The following is a 24652-nucleotide window of genomic DNA, read 5'->3' as shown; positions in this document are numbered from 1 at the left end:
TTCAGTTTAGGCATTTAGGAGGAAATTAGATTATTATCTGAAAAGGAAGAATGTGCAGGGCTTCAGGGGGAAGGCTGGGGAATGGCATTAGATAAACTGCTGCTTTGGAGGCCCGCCACAGATAAGATGGGCTGAATAGCTTCCTTGTGATTTGTAACCATTCTGTGATCCTGTTAGGTGAGCTGCCTGAAAAATCTGCACTGTTATTTTTATTAGAGGATAAACCATTCTGGATATACATGTACAAACTTCAACTGAAACTGACGTCTTCTCAAGTTGACCGCTACATAATACTGTCAGTCATATAAGCTAGTGCCTTTTGCTTGAATGTTGCACCAGTTTTAACTTTAGAGTTAAACGTTCAATATTGCTTTTTGAACAGTTCTCCGAAACAGATTAAATTTCAAGCTATTTTAATAAATTAAACTCACGTTAACATGCAATGATCTGTTTTCATCAATCTTATTAGGATGTTGGAATGAGAAGCTGCCTTTTGTCTGTGAACAGACCAGTCTGCTGCTGTCCTTCTGCTTTGTCCTGAAATTAAATGATCTGCAATCTGTGCAAGTGGGCCTTTTTGATCAGTATTTTCGCATAACTGGTGAGTCAAACCTTCTAATTTGCTTTCACAACTGTACAAGTATCTACCAAATGTCTAATTTTGTGTTTTTTAAAAAAATAACAGTGCAATAACAATAAACTTCAATTGCATTTCTTTGAAATTTATTGAAACTTTAGCCATGACCATGGCAAAATAAAGTTGTTAACACAGATATCACTTTATATTCTTTAGTGTTTTAATACTGATCTATAGTTGTGATAAGAACTAGAACATTCTTTGCAACACAAATCCACTCCTTTGACTGATGATGAAAAGTCCTGCAATGCAGATTAATTTCCTTTATCTTGCTGACCTTTACAGCACAGAAGGAGGCAATTCGGTTCCTTGTGCCTGTGCTGGCTCTTTTGAGTTCCCCACATTTCTGCTTTTTCCTCACGTATCAAGTCCTTTTTGAAACTACACTATTGAATCTGTTCCCACCACTCCATTCTTTCAGGCAGTGAATTCCAGATCAAAAAACTAATCTCCCCTCAGGCTATTTTGCCAGTTATCTTAAACCTGTGTGCTTTGATCAATTGACTCTCACACCAATGGAAATAGTTCCTCCTTATTTACACTATCAAAACTCCAAATTGTTTTGAGCATCACAATTCAATCTCTCAATTAACCTCTGTTTTAAGGAGAACAACTCCATTTTCTCTACTGTTTCCATATAACTGGTCTCACATTCTTGGTAACTCCCCTCTTCAGTCTAAGGTTTGTGACTTATCAATGCAGCATTTCTATGGATTGCAGAGTGCGATGGTATTCAATTGCGCTTGGTTTATGATTTTTATGGACCAGATTGGGTCCTCAATTATGCACTTTTCTATTGTTAAGTCCTACTTAGGTGTAGGCCTATAAACTTGCCTGCCATGAAAAATCTATCGAACTCAGTCCATGAAGAATTTGAATTTTCAAAGATCAGTATTGTAGCAACACACAAGATAATATTTCATAAATACTTGTCAGTACAATGATTGTAGATGTTGGAAAAGACTGTTGCATTTTATATATATATATATATTATTATGTAGGCAAACTGCAGTTTTCTCCTAGATGTAATAAATGCCACAATTTATAAAAAGTTGCTTCATTGTGCATTTTTAATTTTTGATATAGGCCCATCTGCCGAACAAACAGTTGCTTGCCTGACCAGGGACAGCTATACCACTCATACCTTTATGCAGCAGTTAATGGCTGTTTTATCTTTGTTGGAACGGACACCTTCACCAGAACCAGTAGAGCTAGATTTCTATACAGAATTTGGAAAGAAAAGCACAGGTAATGTAGACAGGGCTATATAGTTCTGGGCAGTCAACGTTGAATCGGTTTAATCGAAGTTTGCTGCTATGTCCTATCTGAATCACCTCATTAAATTTAACTTTATTTATTAGTGTCATCAGTAGGCTTATAGCAACATGCAATGAAGTTGCTGTGAACATACTCCAGTGCCTATTTGAATGCACTGAGGGAGAATTTAACGTGGCTAATGCCCCTAACCAATGCGTCTTTCAGAGGAAACAGGAGCACCCTAGAGGGCACAGCCTGAAAATAAGCGGGGGGGGGGGGCGGCGGCTGCAGTTTAGGTCAGAGTTGAGGAGGAACTTCTTCACTCAAAGGGTGGTGAATCTCTGGAATTCTCTGCCCGTTGAAGTGGTGGAGGCTACCTCGCTGGATATATTTAAGTCACGGGTAGATAGGTTTCTGATAGACAAGGGAATTGAGGGTTATGGGGAGAAAGCAGGAAAGTGGAACTGAACCACTTCTCAGCCATGATCTTGTTGAAAGACAGGGCAGGCTCGAAGGGCTAGATGGCCTACTCCTGCTCCTATTTCTTCTTATGTTCACCCGGAGGAAATCCACGTAGACACCAGAAGAATGTGCAGATTCCGCACAGACAGTGACCCAAGCTTTGAATTGAGCCCAGGTCCCCACTGCTGTGAGGCAGCACTGCTAGCCATTGTGCCATCCATGTGATTTAGGGAATTCAATTTGGTGATTTAGGGAATGGAAGCTATAGGTTTCTTCTTGTTTATTTCTAAAATGTAAATTTCTAAAATGGACATGGTATGAAGAAGAAACTAGTGATGTGCAACCAAAAATTTATTGCCTGAACATAAAATTAGTTGCCACAGTAATATGACCTGTGAAAAGCCCACTTATGATTACCAAAACCTTCGAACCATGTGACATTCTTGATGCAACTTTTCTGATTGTTCCATCTTGCCAGTTTCCATGCATATCATTGGTACTGATAATGACAATGTGAATAGAATTTAGTGCAAAAACCTGAAGAGAATTGTTCAATAGGTTCCCCCAATTAAACATTATCCTCAGTACACTTTTGGTGTTAAATATTTTATTAAATTCTGTTTACTAATTTCATGGACCGACTATCAATTTGCTCCGCATCTTGTGCATAAGAACATAAGAAATAGGAGCAGGAGTAGGCCATCTAGCCCTTCGACCCTGCCCCGCCATTCAATAAGATCATGGCTGATCTGTTGTGGCTCAGTTCCACTTTCCCGCCCTCTCCCCATAACCCTTAATCCCCTCTCTTATCAAGAACCCATCAACCCGCTTCTTAAAAATATTTAGCGAGGCAGCCTCCACCACTTCAACGGGCAGAGAATTCCAGAGATTCACCACCCTTTGAGTGAAGAAGTTCCTCCTCAACTCCGTTCTAAACCGCCTCCCCTTTATCTTGAGGCTGTGCCCCCTAGTCCTACTGTCTTTTTTGAGCAGGAAGAGTCTCTCCACCTCTATCCTATCCATCCCATTCATCATCTTATACGTCTCAATGAGATCTCCCCTCATTCTTTAAAAAAGGACTTTGTTTTTATAGCTGACACATTTAAATTAGTTTTTAAGATTAATAACCTCTCATAATGTTCCCTAAGTTCTAGTGTTGTTTGACCAATCTACTTTCACCAATGTTGTCCTAAACCAACAGCTAGGAACTGAAGAGTGTTTAATTATTTTTTTTCTCCTGGCAGTGTGAGGCACTGGCATACTTCTATTCCTTAAAGCACCATTGATTAGATATTGACACTCTGATTTCGCTTGATCCTATGAATAATTTTTTGGAGATTGACTTGTATCGCAATTTCACATGTTGTGTTCCCGTTTGCTACATTTTGTTTCAGTGCCAATTTGGCTCATTTCTTTAAATCTTGCCTTGAGTCCACTGCATTATTTTAATAGTTAACTTCTCTTGAAGTGTCAGCAACAAAAACAGGTTAATGAAAACCGAGACCATAGTCCTACTTAATCCTAGGGCCTCCTATTTGCCGACTATATTATCGATTCTACCGCTCTCTAAAATATTTTAGTTTGCAATTCAGTTCACTTTAAAAAATGTATTAATATGCAAGGGCTATTTCTAACCTCTCTGCGTCTTTTCTGAACAGGTCAAATGGAAAATTATGAAATTGTCCACTCTAGTAGAGTGAAATTCATTTATCCTAGTGAAGAAGAAGTTGGTGACTTGACCTTTATTGTAGCAGAGAATGTACAGGAACCAAATAATCTCCAGACATCCAACATACTTTTGTATGTTCTGGCATTTCAAGTAAAGCCTCTGGAGACCTCTTCGCATGCTAGCAAAAGTTCTCTACAACCTAAAACTTTAATTTTGACTAGCTATGACATGCTTCTGTTTGAAGAAGATTATGTCAGCTATCCGTTGCCAGAATTTGCAAAGGAACCTCCACAGAGGGACAAATACAAATTAACTGATGCCAGGAGGATCCGTGATCTAGACCGTGTACTCATGGGTTATCAGACTTACCCACAGGCCATCACATTTGTATTTGATGATGTGCAGAACCGTGACCTCTTGAGTAACATGATGCTTGACCATTTTGAACATCCACTTAATGCCTCTTCTGCCAGTAGAAAATACCACTGCAACAACAGCAGTGAAGTTCAGTGGTGTCTCTTTGTAGCCAGTCCGGAAAGTCGGGAGAAGCTGATTGCGTTGCTTGCTAGGCAGTGGGAGCTGCTCTGCAGTAGAGAACTGCCACTTGAACTAACAGGTTAACATTTTGTTCATGTCAAATATGACCAATAAATTGTAAAACTAAGTTGTACTGATGATGAGCAGTTATTTGTACAGCAGTCTTGGGGATTGTAAATACCATGGGAGTCAGACCTGTTTCTTTGATGTCTAGGGCTTTTAAAGTATATTTTTACAAATTCAGCATAAACAAGTTTACTTATACACTGATGCATCTTGCTTTTGTGCAATATAAACTGAATATAAAGGTCACTATATGTTATGCTTGGATGTTTTTGAAATATTAAGTGCAATGTTTATCTAATGGGCAACTTTCTTCGGCATGCTGCTATAATTAATTTGAAATAAAGTTGTTGCTCTTGGATTTTTTTTTAAAAAAAGTACTGTGCTTTAATGAAACTTTTAAAATATTTAATGGCTTTATGGAAGTGTATTTTGGAGTACAAATACATAGCATTGTAGATAAGGTGCAGGATTCATATTGTTTCGTTCGTAATATGAGAAGTGAAAATTGAATCATTGGCAGAGAAGTGAAAATTGGATCGTTGGCAGTGAAGTTACCTCTTTGTGTCCAGCCAATGATGGCACTGGCTTGGGTATTGAAGAGAACTGCTGCCTGTCTGCGGTGGAGGGTTCAGAAACTACTTGGCAGTGGTGTAAACAGGGACATCATAATTTCCTCCCAACAACCCAAAACACATTTTTGCAAGTATATGTAAATTAATGTCCAGTAAGTGCTTTAATTGCATATTTATTTTGTTACTTCAAATTCTGAAAATGAGACCTCCCTTGGTGAACACAAGTCTGCTGAAGCTTTGACAATGTTATGGGAGTTCATGGTAGTAATTTGTCTCCCAAAAGATTCTAATAAATAATTGGCTGCTATCCTAAACTGGAAAATCTAATGCCAAGTTATGCCAGAATCCTCACTCCTGTGCCTCCTAGCAAACTATTCTGAAATTCATTGATCATGGCCAGAACCAGTGGTATGCATGCCCCCCTGCTGCAAGAATAGAAGAGGTGAAAATTAGTCCTATAAAGTTGGATGTTGTTAAAGACTAATTAAACTGTCATAAAATGTAGTATGAAGTTTCCTAGTTAACTGGAATGATTTTAAAACTTTTGTTTTGATCCTTTTGTGTCATTATGCTGCTCACATTGTCCAGCACTTTATAAAAATAAATCCCAACTACATGACTATGTTAAAAGAATAAGATTGTAATTTCAGATTATGTTTACAAACCACTCCATGTTCCTTTGTTTGAACTTTATGTAGAGTGCCTTGAGGCAGTTCTAGTTCATTTTTTAAAAATGAAGTAGAAGTTGCAGGCTGATTATTACAATGATGTAAATAATGTATTGGTTCAGCATGGGACAAGGGATTAAGTTGGTATCTCACCAGTTGATGTCTCAGCTGATTTTGAAATCTGTCTTATCCAAAATTGTCACGCAGAGTTTGAGTTGTATTAGCATTTATACTTGCAACCTCTCAGAATTTGCATAAACTAATGAGTGAATTAACTGTTGCTTGCAAATTACCAAAAAGGTTATGCAACAAAATCACTACTGGCAATTTTTTTGATCTTTGTTTTCAGGATTTGAATTTTAATAAGATAAGTTACATAACGGAGGTTAAAAAAGCAGTTCAGTTATATCAATAGTAATATCACAGTATTGGATATAAATTGAGATTAATATAGGATTAGATTCCACAACTGATAGTTTAAGGATAGAATTAAATAACAAATCTATTAAATGGATTAAACTTAGTACCATTGCAAATTATTAGCATATGACTAAGCAATTTTTGTCTAAGTGAGCTGGTTAACTCCTGCCACTCGGAGGAGGATTGCCTCCTGAGATGGTATGTTGAACCTCATTTAGAAAGTGCTACCCATTTTTTCTGTAAATTAATCTGTATTAATGGCTGTTTGAGTTAGCTACCTTAAAATCTTCCTCCTTTGATCATAAGGAAGCGATTACATCTAAATGACAAACTTGAATCTACCTGTATTTGGTCGGTATGACTATACAATCTTAACTCATAACTGTAATTCTTTTCTCTGAGAACTGACGTCTTATAAGGGAGAATTGACAATCTTCCAAATTTGCTGGACCTACTAGTAAGACTATTCTGGACAAGAAAAACATGCTGATTTTTGACAATCTCTTCAGAAATAGTTAACTTCTACCTGTGCAAAGATCAAGCAAGGTCTGCAGTTTCTCTTCAGAAATCCAGTCAGGTGAGAGACAGTTTTGTCCAGTTAAGCATTAAGATTGAAGACATCAACTTTGTAGCTATCATTAATTTTGTAACAAACCTTTGTTCAAATTCCATCCCTTTCCCCGCTTGCCACGATTGACCTAGATTGCTTGCAACCTTGTTCTATTAGATCCGAAAGGCCATTTGGTTCTGCCTCAATCATCTGCCTTAATCCTGACCTTAATTCACCTGCAGAACCTAACCTCTGCCCTTTTGTCACCTCCAACCGCAGCAATTTCAGTGTTTATGACCAGCTTGCAATGCTCTGCTCTCCATAAATGTCAGTTCACGTGTCGGCCATATCCTGCCTTGCTCAACCATAGCCTGTACTTTGTTGACTTTTTGTGTCCTATCCTTCCAATTTTAAAATTCTCAGCCTCATGTTTAGAACTCTCCTTGCCCTTTTCTCCCCCCTCCAGCTCGACAATTATGTCACGCATTCCCTACTTTTTCTTTTACGGGATGTGGGTATCACTGGTTAGGCCATCATTGATTGCCCATCGCAAATTTTCAATGAGCTGCTGCCCTGAACTGCTGCAGGCCGTGTGGTTATAGATACATCCACAGTACTGTCTGGAAATGTGTTCTAGAGTTTTGACCTAGCTACACTAAAGAAATGGCAATATCAGGATGGTGTGTGGCTTGGATGGGAATTTGCAGGTTGTGTTCCTATGCATATACTACCTTTTTGTCGAAGTGGTAGAAGCCAAAATTTGGAAGTGCTGTTGAAGGGGGCCATGATGAGTTGCTGCAGAGTAAACACTACTGTAGCAATGCTGGTGGGAATTGATGTTTGTAGCTGAGGTGCCAATCAAACTGGCTGCTTTGTCCTGGATGGAGTTGAACTTCAGTGTTGTTGGAGTACTCCGTCACACTCCTGACTTGTGCCTTGTAGACGAAGGACAGACTTTGGGGAGTCAGGAGTTGAGTTACCCTCTGCAGAATTTCAAATCTCTGACTTGCTCATGTAGCCACATGCAACAATAATTTGATCTAGATAGGCTGGGCGAATGGGCCAGGAAATGGCAAATGGAATTTAATGTTGGCAAGTGTGAGGTGGTCCACTTTGGTAGGAAGAATGGTAGGAAGGACTATTACTTACGTGGCGAAAAACTGCAGCAGGCGACGGTGCAGAGGGACCTCGGGGTCCTTGTGCATGTGTCGCAAAAACCCAGCTTGCAGGTGCAGCATGTGGTCAGGAAGGTGAATGGGATGCTGGCCTTCATAGCGAAGGGGATTGAATATAAAAGTAGGGAGGTCTTGCTGCGGCTGTATAGGGCATTGGTGAGGCCACAGCTGGAGTACTGTGTGCAGTTTTGGGCGCCGCACCTGCGCAAAGATATTTTGGCCTTGGAGGGAGTGCAGAGGAGGTTTACTAGGCTGATACCGGAGTTGAGGGGGTTGAGCTATGAGGAGAGGCTGAATAAACTAGGCTTGTACTCGTTAGAGTTTAGAAGAATGAGGGGAGATCTCATTGAGACGTATAAGATGATGAATGGGGTGGATAGGATAGAGGTGGAGAGACTCTTCCCGCTCAAAAAAGACAGTAGGACTAGGGGGCACAGCCTCAAGATAAAGGGGAGGCGGTTTAGAACGGAGTTGAGGAGGAACTTCTTCACTCAAAGGGTGGTGAATCTCTGGAATTCTCTGCCCGTTGAAGTGGTGGAGGCTGCCTCGCTAAATATTTTTAAGAAGCGGATTGATGGGTTCTTGATAAGAGAGGGGATTAAGGGTTATGGGGAGAGGGCGGGAAAGTGGAACTGAGCCACGACAGATCAGCCATGATCTTATTGAATGGCGGGGCAGGCTCGAAGGGCTAGATGGCCTACTCCTGCTCCTATTTCTTATGTTCTTATATGGCTAGTCCAGTTCAGTTTCCATCAATGGTAGCCCCCAGAATGTTGATAGTGGGGTATTCAGCGATATTAATGCATTGAATGGCCAGGGGAGATGGTTGGATTTTCTTGTTGGAGAGAGTCTTTACCTGGCGCTTATGTGGCATGAATGTTACTTGCCACTTACCAGCCCAAGCCTGAATGTTGAACAGGTGTTGCTGCATATGGACGCAGATGCTTCGGTATCTGAAGTCACAAACGGTGCTGAACAGGATGCAAACATTCTTACTTCTGACCTTATAATGGAGAGAGGTCGCTGATGAAAGGTAGTTGAGCCTAAGACACTCCCCTGAGGAACTCCTAGAGTGATATCCTGGGACTGAGATGATTGACCTCGAGCAACCGCAGCCAACTTCCTTTGTGCTATTTATGACTCCAACCAGCAGAAGGGTTCCCCCTCCTCCCCCGATTTCCATTGACTCCAGCTGTGCTAAGGCTCATCGATGCTGTACTTGGCCAAATGCTGCTTTGATCTCGAGGACAACCACTCATCTCAACTGTCAAGTTCAGCTCTTTTATCCATGGCTGTAATGAGCTCCAGACCTGAGTAGCCCTGGCAGAATTCAAATAGAGCTTGAGTGAAAACACTGTTGCTGAGTAAGTGCTGTTTTGATAGCATTGAAGATGATCCCTTCCATCTCCTTATTGACAATCGAGAGTAGATGGATCCGCCAATAATTGGACGTTTGATTTACCTTGCTTTTTGTGGACAGTGCATTCCTGGGCAGTGTTCCATATTGCCTGGCAGAAGCCAGTAATGTTCCTGTACTCAGCTTGGCTAAGGGTATAGCTAGTTCTGCAGCATAAATCTTCAGTACTTTTATTGAAATGTTTTCAGGGCACATAGCGTTTGCAGTATCCAGCACCTTCATCCAATTATTTTGATATAGTGGATTGAATCAGATTGGCTGAAGTTTGACAACTGTGATGCTGGGGACCTCAAGAGAAGGCCAGTGCACTTCTGACTGAAAATGATTGCAAACGCTTTAGTGTTTTGCATTGATGTGGTGGGCCCCCCATCATTGAAGATGGGGATATTTGTGGAGCTGCCTCCTCCTATTAGTTGTTCAAATATAAACCTCAATCTGTGGCAGGACTGCAGAACTAGCATCTGATCTGTTGGTTATGGGATTATTAAACTCTATCACTTGTTGCTTTTGCTTTTTGGAATGCAAATAGCCCTGTGTTCTAGCTTTGTCAGATTGACCCCAGATTTTTAGGTATGCCGGGTACTGTTCCTGACACATCGTCCTGCAACTCTTCATTGAACCAGAGTTGATCCCCTGGATTGATGGTAATGGTTGAGTGGGATATGCTGTGTTGCAAGGTTACAGATTGTGGTTGCATGCCATTCTGCTGCTGCTGATGGCCCATAGCATCTCTTGGCTGCCTTTGTTTTGTGTTGCTATATATGTTCCAGAATCTATCCCATTTAGCACGGTGTGCCATACAACATAATGGAGGGTATTCTCAATGTGAAGATGGGATTTCATCTCGCACAGACATTGCGATGGTCACTCCTACCAATACTGTCATGGACAGGAGCATATATGACAGGTAGTTTGGTGAGAACGAGGTCAAATAGGTTTTTCCTCGCGATCTGCTGCAGATCCAATCAAACGACTGTTCTTTAGGACTTGGCCAGTTCAGTCAGTGCTACTCAGTCATTCTGCAAGTGCGGTTCAATGTGGAGTACTGACTCATTGGGTGGGGTGGGGATGTGGTCAGTAGTCATCAGTAGGAGGTTTTCAGCCCATATTTGATCTGATGCTCTGTGACTTCATGGGGTCCAAAATCAAATCTCTAGGGCAACTCCCTCTTGAAACTATACCATTGTGCTGCCAGCTCTGGTGTCTTGGTGGGTCAGGACATATCCAGGGATGGTGTTCATGGCGTCTGGCACATTGTCTGTAAATTATTATTCTATGAGTATGACTATGTCAGACTTAATTGATTCATCTGTGGGATAGTTCTCCCAATTTTGGTGCAAGCCCCCAGATGTTACCAAGGGGGATTTTGAAGGTTGACAAGTTTGGCTTTGCCATTGTTGTTTCCAGTGCTTGAGTCAATGCCTGGTAATCAATCCAGTTTCATTGCCTTTTGTATTAGTCTAGTTTTGTTGCCTTTTTAGACTTTGTAGTGGCTTTGATGCAACTGAGTGGCATGCTAGGCCATTTCAGAAGAGTTAATTGCTGCAGATCATATGTAAGCCAAACGATAAGTAAGGGTTTTTATGATGGTTTTAGTGACCATGAAACCAAGACTCTTTTTTTTAAATTCCAGATTTATTAACTGAATTTAAATTAACCCATAGACCCAGAGCATTATAACCAGGCATCTGGATTACTAAACTAGTAACGTTACCACTATGCTGCCACTACCACCTACACCACTCTGGCTCCTTGTATGCCCTTTTCCCTACAAATGACCAATGTATTTTTTGGCTGTGTAATGTTCTTGCATTTTGTTCCTAAATCCCCCTCACCACTTTTAAACCTATCTCTTAAATAATATTTTGGTCACCCGTTATACTAGCACCTTTGACTCAACCATAATACATCTCTGAAGTTTCTTGGGCACGTTGACATTAAATGGTGCTCTATAAATACAAATTGTTGGACCATAGGATTGAAAAGTCCATAATTCCTAACTGATCTCTTCAGTTTGGATTTTATAAGGAACACTTAAAAATCATATGAGTATATATTGTATTATTCCTACAAAACTGTACAAATATCTGATTTGGTACATGATTATCCAGCAACCTGTGCTGCTATTTTCTTACCTATTCTGTTGATTGATTTTTATTTTACTTTGGAATTCTGCTCAGATCCCTATTTTCTCACCTCTTCCATTATTTTGGGCATACTTGTGGGAGAACTTTCATAGGAAAAAATGTTCAGTTTATACATCGGCACACATGCTGTTTTTATTCTTCCTTGCCCTTCCACATAGGTTTCTGTCCAAGCAGTCCACAAATACTTGTAAGTAGAAATTTCCCATGGACATGTGTTCCCATGCCGACACAACACCCTAAGGACCATTGGGAATGGTAACAAATGCTGATCATAAACAAATAAAAAATAAAACGTACTGCTCAGTAATGAACACTTACTGAGAACAGAAAATTCGATACCAAATGTCAAACAATTGTTTAAAAAGCTGGTGTAACAAAAATGTTCCATTTATTATACAAAATAAGGCATATATAAATTATATCCAGCTGCTTTTTAGTAAATGTCTGCTTTCATAGTTCACTGGTGTTTCAGCCAACATGTCTTTTACTTCCATTTATTACACATATAACTGCAATTTTGAAGATAACTGATGATCAGATGTATTGTTAAATAACTTTAAAGTTTGGAATTAAATGCGCAGTGCAAATATTGATAAAAGATTTAAAATGATTGGCATGTTAGCCATCAATGAGTCTCCAGTGGTAGAATCTGAAATTTAACCCCACTGGAGTAAAATTATCTGTACTAAAATTTACAATTAAATTGCTAGTATTTTAAAGGATTACTTTTTAAAAGTATTGTTGTTAATTAACTCTTGGTCGAGTACAATTCTGACACCATACTTTATTTAAGAACATATACCATTTGACCTCATAACAGGTACAAAATTGTACTATATGATTACAGGTCATTACTATGTGCAATACAGAACCTACAATAGCTTCTCAGACTTTTCTTATGAAAGATTACAAATTTTATCTATGGTGCAATCACCAGTCTTGTTCAAATGACCTTGCTGCATGTTGGTAATAAGTGCAGTAGCTAGTTACTGAACTGTAACAAGATTGATGTTTTTAAACTTAAATTCCATGTCTATGTAAATGTATAGGTCTTTATTTTGTTAAAGCATCCAAAGAGGTTTGTTGAACAATTGGTTTTGAAAGTTAGAAGGTCTTTATTGTAAATTAATTGTTCAGCAAATGGGTACTGGTTTGATCAGGCCAATCTTTATGGAGAGATTATGAATGAACTTTAATATTTTGCACCATCTCAGAACATTGGACTCTTGTAATATTACAGGTGTAATAAGAGAAAATGCACAGCAGGTCAATCAGCATCCAAGCAATGGCTGAACATTTTGAATTGGCTGTCACCTGAGTTCCTATTCTCTTAATGGGCATCCGCACACAATAATCTATGTAATGTTTTGGTCAGCTGTGCATTTTCTGAACTTTCCATCTTCATCACTTATGGTATTTCAAATTTAACTATATAATACTCCTGGCTAGTTCCAAAATCTAGGCTGCTTTAACATAGTGTCTTACATACACCTGTCAGTTTTGAACGAATAAAATAGCCAAAATCACATTGATAGACAATTAATGTAGATACCTAGAGCAATTCTCAAACTACTATATAGAATTCATCATGCTGGTTTAATAAGACATCTACAATGGTTTCCTCTTTTTCTTACTATTTAACTTGGTTTTCAGGCGTCTTTTTTGTTTTTTAATGCTGTTCAGCTGAGCTGGGCTTCCAGTATTGAGAACCTCTTCCTGTTGTTTGACACTTGAGGGAACCGACTGTTGTGCAAAATCACTTTGTTTAAACCCAGGGGTGCCAATCACTCCAGTTTCTGCATCCCAAATGAACCCAGTCACTCGGATAAGGTACTTGTAGCTGGTGTACGACCATCCTGGGCAATGAACATCCGGTCTATTTGTTCTCACTATCGTGTAGTTGCAGCCAACACGGATCCTTTCACATCCAATTGGCCAAGCTGAAGGCCTCATTGGTCTGTGGTGAATAACAAATTAGTAAATTATTATAGGAGGAAACTGTAAATTACATGTTTTAGTCCTGGAGAGTGGAGTGTAATTTTAAAATGTTTAAGTGGCATTAGAAACCCTCAATCTAATACCAGATTTTAAAAAATGAATAACTGCATAAATGTATTAATTGTTCAGAGAATATTGATTCATCAATATCTTGACTGAGGTATTGTGTGAATGCTTAGTTTCAAACTTAAAGCAATTAGATATTGACAACGTACAGAAAATAATAGGGGTGGCATGATGGCACAGTGGTTAGCACTGTTGCCTCAGTACAAGGGAGCCAGGTTCAATTCCAGCCTTGTGTAACTGTGAGGAGTTTGCATGTTCTCCCTATGTCAATGTGGGTTTCCTCTAGATGCTCCAGTTTTGTACCACAGTCCAAAGATGTGTGGGTTAGGTTGATTGGCCATACTATCTTGACCCAAGTGGCAAGGGGATCAGCAGGGTAAATGTGTGGGGTTATGGGTGGGATGTCGTTGGTACAATCTAACCCAATTTTTCATCAAGGACATTTGCAATGACAAGTGAAGATATGCATGCTACACACAATAAACAATCATGGAGAAATGTATAAGTGTATGAATTGTAACACAAGACAGTATTCAAAGCTTTGCAGCTCTTGTGATGTTAGCTGTTAAATTGGATTCATTGGATGGTGAATATATATAACTTACATAACATTGTCAATTACTGAAGTGCTTCAAAATAACATTATAAAACAAAATGTAACACTGAGTCACATAAGGCGCTATCAAACCTGAATATTAAAATTTAGAGAGTGCCTTAAAGGAAGAAAGTGAAGTAGACGGATGTAGGGAGAAATCCAAAGCTTTGCTTCTCAGCAACTGAAAGTGACCACCAATCATGGAATGATTAAAATCGGGGATGCACAAGAGGCCAGAATTGGATGAGTACAGTTATCTGAGTAGTGAGAGGCTGGAGGAGATTAGAGCTAGGGAGGAGCATGATCAAAGGGATTTGAAAATGAGGAGACTTTTGAAATGGGGTATGGTGCATATTAAAAACATGGGTGGTAAAGTTTTGGATGACTAATTTTATGGAAGGTAGAATTGTGATATACAGGGCTGAATTTTCAGTTGGCTATGGAAGTCTATTTTGGTGTGTGAATGGCCACACTGATTCTTTGGAGAAATTCTGATTTTCTTCTATATTCTGGATCCTGTGCTATTTTCCTTTCACCTTTTTTGCAGATTGGGGATGCCTAGTATACAAAATGTACACCCACCCACTTTGAAAATGTGTCCCAATTTTAAATGGAGGCTGGAAATCCCATTTCCTCCACATCAATACCCCCTGGTACTCTGGGTGTTTAGAAGCCCATTGCCAAGCTTGAAAGTTTGTGAAGAAAATGGAAAACCTGCTAGGAGCCAGGAATATTCTGCAAAGTCTAAAGTGGGTTGACATTTTCAAATGTCACTATTGGATCCTATAGTGTAATGTTGGTATGATTTTAATGCAGTAATTCACAGTGGGATATGTCGTACAAAAGTAAGTTGACTTTTACATTGATCAGCATTGTGTAATTCTTCACATGCATTACAGTACTTTTGCCATAGAGGAACTGTAATGTACTTTTTTTAAAAAAGGTCCTCTGTTCTTAGGTTTTTGTGCTCTGATTTAGACTGGCAAATTTGGCTGTTTTTTAAAACAAATCCCTACTGATGAAAACAGAAAAAAATTGGTTTGTGCCTGCTCCTGCTCCATTGATTGTCAGAATTGGTTATTTGTTCTGTCAGTGGAGCCCAAAGCTTTTGTTATAAAGCTTGGCTGGGTTTCAAAAGCTTAAATTCAGCCAGTCTTATTGATCCAAAAACTATTGAAATGTTTAGGACCCTATAATACGTTTTTGTGGTTTCATGTTTGTTTACCAATTGGTATTTAATGGATTAAACATTCCGCTTCCCTTGGAATTTGGGGTCACATATCAACGATAGTGAGTTTGAATTCCAGATTTTCTTTGATAATTGGCAGTTTAATGATTTTAAATTTAACCCGTTCACCTCTGCACCAATACTCCTCATGCACTGCATTGTGGCTCTCTCAATGCACTGCACACCTGACCCATGTAAAATGATGAAAATTCCTTAGTCATACAAGAGTTACGTGTGCATTTTGAGAGCTCAAAGTGCACAGGCCTGAGCCCGGATGAAAATTTGGCCCAATGTATCACAATTGTGTACGACAGGTGGCATAAACTGGAGGGTTTTTACTGGTTTGTTCATATGTTAGTATCGTCATTTATTGTAATCCAATTTCCCTGTGTACTTAAAATTCTTCATAAAACAAGAATTAACTTCAACTTTAATTACGTATTGTAGACAAAATAAAGATTTCAACGCCAATTGTTTGAATATAAGTATTAGAAATGAACATGTTTAACCTGTACTGGAAGATAGTGCAATACATTGTCAGTTACTAATGGGTGATGGACAAATGATTTGCACACCCTCCAGGGTTAGAAACACACCAGACGTATTTAAGAAAGGGGGATGAAGAAAGGTCATTGGAATCAAGAGCACAGCCATGATTTTCTCACATGATTAATTTTTAATCATAGCCAGATTGTGTGGAAGGGAAGGTGAACATCTCAGCTCTGGCCTGTTTTTATGTAATTTCTGGTTGGTTGCAGAATGGTAGACATTGACCAATACCCAAGTTTAAAACAACTTTACACTATAATTTCCAACCCTAAAAAATCTGAAAAGGGACAGGCCAAGTGAAAATGCATGGCATAAAGAAGGGAGTAATTAATCAAACGTAGAAGCTGCACAGTAGTGGGAACATATAACCACGGGCAAAGGTTTATTTTGATGCAGCACTTGATGTAATCTTGCTCAACTCTCTAGCCTACTTCAGACTTTCAGCCCATACTACACTCTTTAGGTCTAAAACATGGAACTTTTGAGTATTCTCTCCATTCACTCTACTAGTAGCAATACCTTCAGCAGCCTCAGTACCATTCTCTGGAACTTTCTTCTTAAAAGAGGCAAGGCAGATATGGTTTAAGAATGCTCCTTGACAGTATTGTTTTAACTAAGCTTTTGGTCATTTCTAACTCTTGCACTGTAAATGATTGGACAATAAGCTAAGGTATATTCCTCGTCTTCACTTTCCCTGTGAAAGGGTCTTGTGATTCTTTCCACACTAAAGCATTTTATAATTCCAAGTTATGAAACTGTAGATGTATTTGCAAAGGACAAACTTTGTCCTTTTTGGAAGTTTGAGTGGATGAGTTTTACATTTTCAACGTGGGTAAAAATTGTTGGAGTTTATATGGTGATTACTCACGTTTCACATTCTTGGAAGAGATCTTTGCCCAACTGCAAACAGCGGCAATGTTTACAACCCAGCGATGGCGGTTCCTGCCATTGATTCCCTACCAGGCTTGGTGAGCAGCGGGCTGGAGAAAACGCAGGATTGCATTAAAATAATTACATTCAAAACCATGTCGAATTATAACATTGTTTCAGCTTGGAATCGTATTGAGGATTAGTTTGCATATCACATCTTTCCACTTTGGAATGTTTGAGACCAAGTCGTTTCTGAATTTCAAAATTTTCTGAATTATAAAATGATATCAGTGCCTTACAAACAAGTTTGTGAATAAAAACAGGAAATGCAGTAAGATCTCAGCAAGTGTGAACCTGAAAACGTGGTTGATAACATTTTAAAATATTGCTTTACATTGTGTTATTTTAAAATCTGACTATTTTCCACGATCCTCGAGTTACTTGGACAACTGGTAGTTCCGAACAATAGATTTCCAGACTACAGAGGTTACAGTGCAGTGCAATTTTATTGGGAACTTACCGCAAATTACGCCAAGATGTTCTGCGGCTGGTGTCAATACAATTAGGGTTACACTCGGGGATGGAATCGGCAAATCTAGAATCTCTGTCCCCACCACTACTGAAATGTTAACGCAAGAACTACATTCAAGCCAAAGAAAAATGTAATTGTGTTAAAAAGTATTCTCTCTGCCACTGAGAGTATGATCTTTTATCCTTTGTACTATCTCCCAATTATTAATCACACGATCCTCCAGCTACACTTCTCCTTTGCATAGCTTGGTGAGGCTGCCTGCCTTCCTTTTCATTCTTCCCTTCTTGATCCTAACCAGAACATTTCTAGCAATAGTTTCTCCTCCGAACTGGAAATCACCATCACGTTACCCTCTCGGGAATCTGACCCCTCCCCCCATCCAGCCCGCACCCTCATCTCATCGTTAACCTGAAGCAACGTAATCCCCAGTCTTGGGAGTCAGTTTCTACGTGGACACCAATCACATCCATTTCCGCTCCCCTTAGTTCTGCATTACCTCGCTGCTACCAGTTTGAATTTTCAGCATTTAGTCCTGGGCAGGTTATTTTTTCCTCCCGCTAGATATTGACAAACAGAAGCCGTTATCTTTAGCTCCAAACACAGATTCTTCCCGTCCCGCCGGTTTCATCCCTCTCCCAGTCAGTCAGAACCCATGCAGTTCCTGTGGACCTCTCGTCGAAATTTCCGACTCCATACTCCTCCTTTCACCCACAAAAACATCTAATTCCACTTCCATGATATCGTCCCCCTATTGGCTCGTCCTTAGACCATGTAGTATTGACACATGGAGACTTATTATTCACCCTCGGCCTCACAGGGATATATGGGAATTCAGTCCTCCAAAATCTCAATTAAAACACGTTCAGTCTCCCTACCCCCCACCCCATGATGTTGTCCCCACGCATATCTCTAACTTCCTCCATCCACTCTTCAGCATCAAGTCCTTCCCCTCTCCCACAATCACTGGTTTTGTTGCCTTCAACAGGGTGGAAATTTATAAAATTCCTTCCATAAATTTCGCAATGTTATATCTGGCCAAAGTTTATGCTTCCAATCTCTCTCTCTCACTCCCCCCATTTACTGCTTATACCTTTTTCCTTATAACCCCGAAGCATCATTAAAGACAGCGACATAACTGCATGGCATAAAGCATGGCATATTATAACTGAGGAAAGGCACACGAACTCGAATAAGGACAGTTTTAAATACTTATCCCTTCCCGTGTAAACCCTCAAAGATCCCACTCAGAACTAGAGGGCAATTTCTTTGTTTTAGTGAATGGATACTTGCTTCATATTTTATTTCTTCAGTCAGTGGAAGATTAAACATGTCGAGATTCACCTGCAGTGACAATGCGGAACATTGCGATGGCTACGGTGATAGATGGAGAATTAGAAGAATGGGCCTGTGTTTGTTTTTAGTTACTTTTTATGGTTTCACAATCAAAGGTTATGGGAATAAGGATGATCATATTAGATATGATCTCACTGAATGGCGGAACAGACTTGAATGACCTACTCATTCTGCTCCTATGTCTTGCACGGTCTTACAATTCTCTTTTACTCTGATATTGCCACCTGGGTGGTTAAATGTTAGGTCTTCAAAAATCTCTAACAATCTCTTTGGCAGATGGACGGGGTGGAGGGACAGGTGTGGGGAGAATAGCATCCCTCCCTAAACAGTCCAGCCGCCCTTCTGTCCTCTTTTACGAGCTTAAGTTTTCAGACTATATGTTGTTCTATATTGGAACACCAATCAGACAGATCCCCTTGGGATTATGTCCTCGTAAATGAAGAATAGCGCTCCTGTCACCCAGTATTGGTTTTATGACTGTGAAGAAGTCATATTAACTCGAGCTGTGTTTTTTTCTCTCTCTCTCTCACGTGTTGCCAGACCCGCTGAGTTTTTCCAGTATTTTCTATTTTTATTTCGTTTTACGGTGCAGTGGACAGCACATCTTGTTTGTGGTTTCCGCTTCCAGCATCCAGGCAATGCAGGAAAGCGAACAGGAGGCTGATATCCACCTAGATAGAAAGGCATGATTTCCCAGAGGCTGCACAATGCATTGACCCTAACACTCAGTTCAATTCTGACAATTATACAGAAGAAAAACAGAAACTGCAGGGAAAGGACGTTTAGACAGGCGAGTAGGGGATGAGCTATAAAGCCGGTTACAACGTTACCAACTCTGCGGTCTAGGCAAAAGGGGACAAAGTGGTGAGGGGTACCTTACTGGAACTACACTAAAATTGTAAAATATTCAGCCCAGAGGATTTGCATTTCACCAGGAGCATGGGGCAGAAAAATAAACAAGTGAACGCAAAATTACAACCTGTTGAGAAGAATTAGTATCAGTTTCAAACACTTGACTAATCATAGGGAAAGAATAGAGCCAATGTTTCCAGTCTGGATGATGCTTCAGAGCTCTGACGAAGGATCATCTCAACTCAAAACATTGGCTTTATTCCCTCTCCACAGATGCTGTCAGACTTGTTGAGATTTTCCAGCATTTTCTCTTTTTGTTTCAGATTCCAGCTCTTATTTGAATAATGGTATCCGGGTGCAGGAGAGGCAAAACATTTGTGCAATTCCTAATTCATTTTAATATCCTTTAAAATTGTAATTTATAAGAAGTTTAATTCTATCCGGTGGTACATGCTGTAGCTTTAGTCATACGCTCCTGTTCAAAGGAAGATTCGCTAATGCTTTGCTCTCTTCCAGCTGGTTCACTCCAGGACATGCTTTTTTTTTAAAACTGCAAACCTCAGTAGAATTCACACCCTTTTAACAATCTGAATAGTTCCAGAGATTCGGATTTAAGATGTATTACAGACCCTGGGCTTTTGAGAGTTCATGCTCCAATTTACTTGGGAGTACTGAGCTAAAGTTGCCTCTTCCTGAATAATTCATACTTGCGACATGCGGTTGATGCTAACTTTGCAAACTTACACAAATCCGTCCCCAGCAGCAACCCGTGCGTCGTCCGAGTCAACACACAGAGCAGCAGATAAACAAGTATCCGGAAATTAGTCATCTTGACCCAGCACTGACCGAGGCGTCTCTGTCTGGGGAGTAGCAGAGTCTGGGAAGGAAGTTGATGCCCTGTGATTTGTTGCAGTGAGGCTGACTTTCTGCTCGATGCAGAGAGCTTTTAAATGTTTGAATGAGGCTGTCAGGTTAGGGCTGTTACATCATCGGAATGTATGCAAAGTCAAAACAGGAGGAGTGTGGAGGTAAACTGTCAAAGGTGAAATAGGATTAAGAGCAGAACGGACTTCCCACATTAATTTGCCATATTTTAAAACAGCGTGGTCACTAAACAATGGATTTTGTTTGCTGTTAACTCAGGTTATCTTGACTAAACTGGAATTTCCTTGCTCTTAACTAAGGTCCATCTACACCTTCCATCAAACCGAGAAGTTTGTACCATTGCTCAGTGAATGAAACTACAAAGTGTTAATAATGATCTAATCACACAACAACTAAACAGCTTTGGTTTGGTATTTGCAACCAAAGGTAGCCAGTAGATAGAGTCAATTAATGAAAGCCCAGTGGGTAATGAAAATACCTAGGGCAGTGTTTTAAAGTTAGGATCAGTTATCACAGAATCACAGATTACTACAGTGCAGAGGATCCCCTTCGGCCCATCGAATCTGCATCGATGCATGAAAGGCCCTGACCTGCCCACCTAATTCCATTTCCTAGAACTTGGCCCAAAGCCTTCAATGTTATGGTGTGCCAAGTACTCATTCAGGTGCTTTTTAAAAGATATAAGGCATTCACCTCCACCACCTTCCCAGGCAGTGCATTCCAGACCGTCACCACCCTCTGAGTAAAACGTTTTTCCTCAAATCCCCCCTAAAACTCACACCCCTCACATTTAACTTGTGTCCCCTCGTAACTGACCTTTCAACGAAGAGGAACAGCTGCTCTCTATCCACCCTGTACATGCCACTCATAATCTTGAACACCTCGTTTAGGTCACCCCACAGTCTTCTCGGCTCTAGAGAAAACAACCCAAGCCTATCCAACCTCACTTTATTAACTTAGATGTTCCATCCCAGACAACACCCTGGTGAATCTCTTCTGCACACCCTCCAGTCCGTTCATGTCCTTCCTGTAATGAGACGACCAGAACTGCACTCAGTACTCCAGCTGTGGTCTCACCAAAGTTCTATACAACTCCTGATTTTGTAATCTATGCCTCGATTGATAAAGACGTGTCCCATATGTCTTTATGTCTAAATCTGCCTTTCCGCCTTCAGAGATCCATGAGCAAACACACCAAGGTTCCTTCGTTCTTCAGAACTTCCCAGTGTAAGATCTTCCATGGTATACTTCCTTGTCAAATTACTCCTTCCAAAGTGCATCACCTCACACTTTTCAGGGTTAAGTTCCCTTACGTGAGAAATAAAAGAATGACCAGGGTGAGGTTAGGGCCGATCAAGGATAGTTGTGGGAGCTTGTGCATGGAGTCAGAAGAGATAGGAGAGGCAATGAATGCATACTTTTCTTCAGTGTTTACCAAGAAGAGGGGCCATGTTTTTGAGGATGAGAGAGTGATATAGATTGATAGGCTGGAGGAGGTAGATATTCTGAGGGAAGATGTATTAGCAATTTTGAAAAACCTGAGGGTGGATAAGTCCCCTGGGACAGATGGGATATATCCTAAGATCCTTTGGGAGGCAAGGGATGAGATTGCAGAGCATTTGGCTTTGATCTTTGGCCCCTCACTGGGCACGAGGATAGAGCCAGAAGGCTGGAGAGTGGCAAATGTTGTTCCTCTGTTCAAGAAAGGAAATAGGAAAGACCCTGGTAATTATAGGCCGATTAGTCTTACTTTGGTGGACGGTAAATTAATGGAAAATGTCCTGAGGGACAGGATTTATGACCATTTGAAAAGATGCAGCTTACTCAGGGATAATCAGCACGGATTCGTGAAGGCTAAGCCTTGTGTCACAAATTTGATTGAATTCTTTGAAGAGCTAACTAAGTGAGTAGATGATGGTAGAGCAGTTGAAGCCATATACATGGACTTTAGTAAGACGTTTGATAAGGTTCCCCATGGTAGGCTCATGAAGAAAGTAAGGAAGGCGTGGGATAGACAGAAATTTGGCCGATTGGATAAGTAACTGGCTATCTCATAGAAGACAAAGAGTGGTGGTGGATGGAAAATTTTCAGACTGGAGACCAGTTACCAATGGTGTGCTACAGGGATCAGTGCTGGGTCCTCTGCTATTTGTGATTTTTATTAATCACTTGGAGGAGAGGGCTGAAGGGTGGGTCAGTAAATTTGCTGATGACACCAAGATTGGTGGAGCAGTGGATGAGGTGGAGGGCTCCCGTAGGCTGCAAAGAGACATTGATAGGATGCAGAGCTGGGTTGAAAAATGGCAAATGGAGTTTAACCCTGATATGTGCGAGGTAATTCATTCTGGTAGGACAAATTTGAATGCAGATTACAGGGTCAATGGCAGGGTTCTGAGGAATGTGGAGGAACAGAGAGATCTTGGGTTTCATATCCACAGATCTCTGAAGGTTGCCACTCAAATGGATAGAGCCATGAAGAAGGCCTATATTGTGTTAATGTTTATTTACAGGGGGTTTAAGTTTAAGAGCTGTGGGGTCATGCTGCAACATACCCCCTGTACAGAACCTTGGTGAGACCACATTTGGAATATTGTGTGCCGTTCTGGTCACCTCACTATAAGAAGGATGTGGAAGCATTGGAGAGAGTACAGAGGAGATTTAATAGGATGCTGCCTGGTTTGGAAGGTAGGTCTTACGAGGAAAGGTTGAGGGAGCTGGGGCTTTTCTCTTTAAAACAGAGAAAGATGAGAGGTGACTTATAGAGGTTTATAAGATGATGAGGGGAATAGACAGAGCGGACGTTCAGAGACTATTTCTTTGGGTGGATGTAGCTGTTATTGAGGGCATAACTATAAGGTTCATGGTGGGAGATATAGGAGGGGTGTCCGAGGTAGGTTCTTTACTCAGAGAGTGGTTGGGGTGTGGAATGGACTGCCTGCTGTGATAGTGGAGTAGGACACTTTAGGAACTTTCAAGTGGTTATTGGATAGGCACATGGAGCACACCAGAATGATAGGGAGTGGGACAGCTTGATCCTGATTTCGGACAAAGCTTGGCACAACATTGAGGGTTGAAGGGCCTGTACTGTGCTGTACTGTTCTGTGTTCACACACTTCATTACATGCTCAAAAAATTCAATCACATTTGTTAGGCATGACCTCCCTCTGACAAAACCATACTGACTATTCCTGATCAAATTTTGCCTCTCCAAATGGAGATAGATTTTCTCCTTCAGAAGCTTGTCCAGTAGTTTCCCAACCACAGATGTGAGACTCACTGGTCTGTAGTCCTCTGGCTCGTCTCTACAACCTTTCTTAAATAGTGAGACCACATTAACTATTCTCCAGCCATCTGGCACCTCCCTGGTGGCCAGAGAGGAATTAAAAATTTAGGTTACAGCCCCTGCAATTTCCTCCCTTGCCTGTCACAGCAGCCTGGGACACAATTCATCTGGACCTGGAGATTTGTCCACTGCCTCCAATGCCTCAAATACCTTATCACTTCCTATGATAATTTTCTCCACAGCCTCACAGTCGCACCCCCCCCCCAACCCCCAAATTCCATAACTACCTCCTCATTCTCACAGGTGAAGTCAGATGTGAAATATTTATTTAACACCCTACCAATGTCCTCTGCCTCCACCTACAGATTTCCTCCTGGGTCCCTAATGGGCCATACTCTTTCCTTGGTTATCCTCTTCCCATTGATATAAGTCTAGAATGTCTTAGGATTTTCCCTACTTTTACCAGCCATATCTTCTCTTTGCTTTGTTGTGGAACATCCAGTCGCTTATGTGGATAACTAAAATTGCAGAACGTTGATTGTAAGATGGAGTTTAATGTGGATACGTGCAAAGTTGTCCATTTTGGCAGAAAAAATAGAAAGGCAAATTATAACCTCAATGGTTCAAAATGCATCCAGGCAGCGGGATCTGGGTGTCTATGTTCACGAATCACTAAAGTTGGTATGTGGGTGCAACACGTAATAAAAAAGACAAGTGGGATGTTGGCATTTTTTGCAAGGGAACTGGAGTATAAAAGAGAAATGTTGTTGCAGTTGTATAGGATGTTGGTGAGACCACATCTGGAGCATTGTATCCAGTTTTGGTCTCCTTATTTGAGGGAGGATGTGGTGGCATTGGAGGCAG

The 24652-nt window shown here is 40.5% G+C and overlaps 2 protein-coding genes across 4 annotated transcripts in view; one reads left to right on the top strand and one right to left on the bottom strand.

The window, feature by feature from the left end:
• Nucleotides 1-5812, top strand: part of nisch (nischarin) — a 51026-nt gene extending 45214 nt beyond the window's left edge. For all 3 annotated transcript variants that reach the window (XM_080181782.1, XM_080181780.1, XM_080181781.1), the window contains 3 exons: nt 470-601; nt 1724-1885; nt 4015-5812. In XM_080181782.1, coding sequence (XP_080037908.1) covers nt 470-601; nt 1724-1885; nt 4015-4646 — 926 coding nt within the window. In that variant the 3' untranslated portion in view covers nt 4647-5812. The remainder of the gene's footprint in view (nt 1-469; nt 602-1723; nt 1886-4014) is intronic.
• A 3236-nt stretch (nt 5813-9048) lies between these two features.
• LOC145341352 (uncharacterized) lies at nt 9049-20449 on the bottom strand. The gene is made up of 3 exons (XM_080186276.1): nt 20365-20449; nt 16882-16993; nt 9049-13534 (listed from the first exon to the last, which is right to left on the bottom strand). The coding sequence occupies exons 1-3, from the start codon at nt 20447-20449 to the stop codon at nt 13186-13188; spliced, it is 546 nt and encodes a 181-aa protein (XP_080042402.1). The 3' UTR covers nt 9049-13185.
• Between the last annotated feature and the right edge of the window lie 4203 nt (nt 20450-24652).

Source organism: Carcharhinus amblyrhynchos, chromosome 3 (genome assembly GCF_965287045.1).
Source record: "Carcharhinus amblyrhynchos chromosome 3, sCarAmb.v2.hapA, whole genome shotgun sequence".
Taxonomy (NCBI): Eukaryota; Metazoa; Chordata; class Chondrichthyes; order Carcharhiniformes; family Carcharhinidae; genus Carcharhinus; species Carcharhinus amblyrhynchos.
The sequence above is the reverse complement of the archived record's forward strand: the minus strand, read 5'-3'. Positions and strand labels throughout refer to the sequence as shown.

Bases quoted from the DNA above. Each gene is read 5' to 3' on its own strand.
- LOC145341352 (XM_080186276.1), bottom strand. From the start codon at position 20,449: ATGACTAATTTCCGGATACTTGTTTATCTGCTGCTCTGTGTGTTGACT. The intron at 16,994-20,364 runs GTAAGTTTGCAA...CGTTTTCTCCAG, and splicing joins GCTGCTGGGGACGGATTTGT to CCCGCTGCTCACCAAGCCTG. The intron at 13,535-16,881 runs GTGAGTAATCAC...TATTCACCACAG, and splicing joins CTCTTCCAAGAATGTGAAAC to ACCAATGAGGCCTTCAGCTT.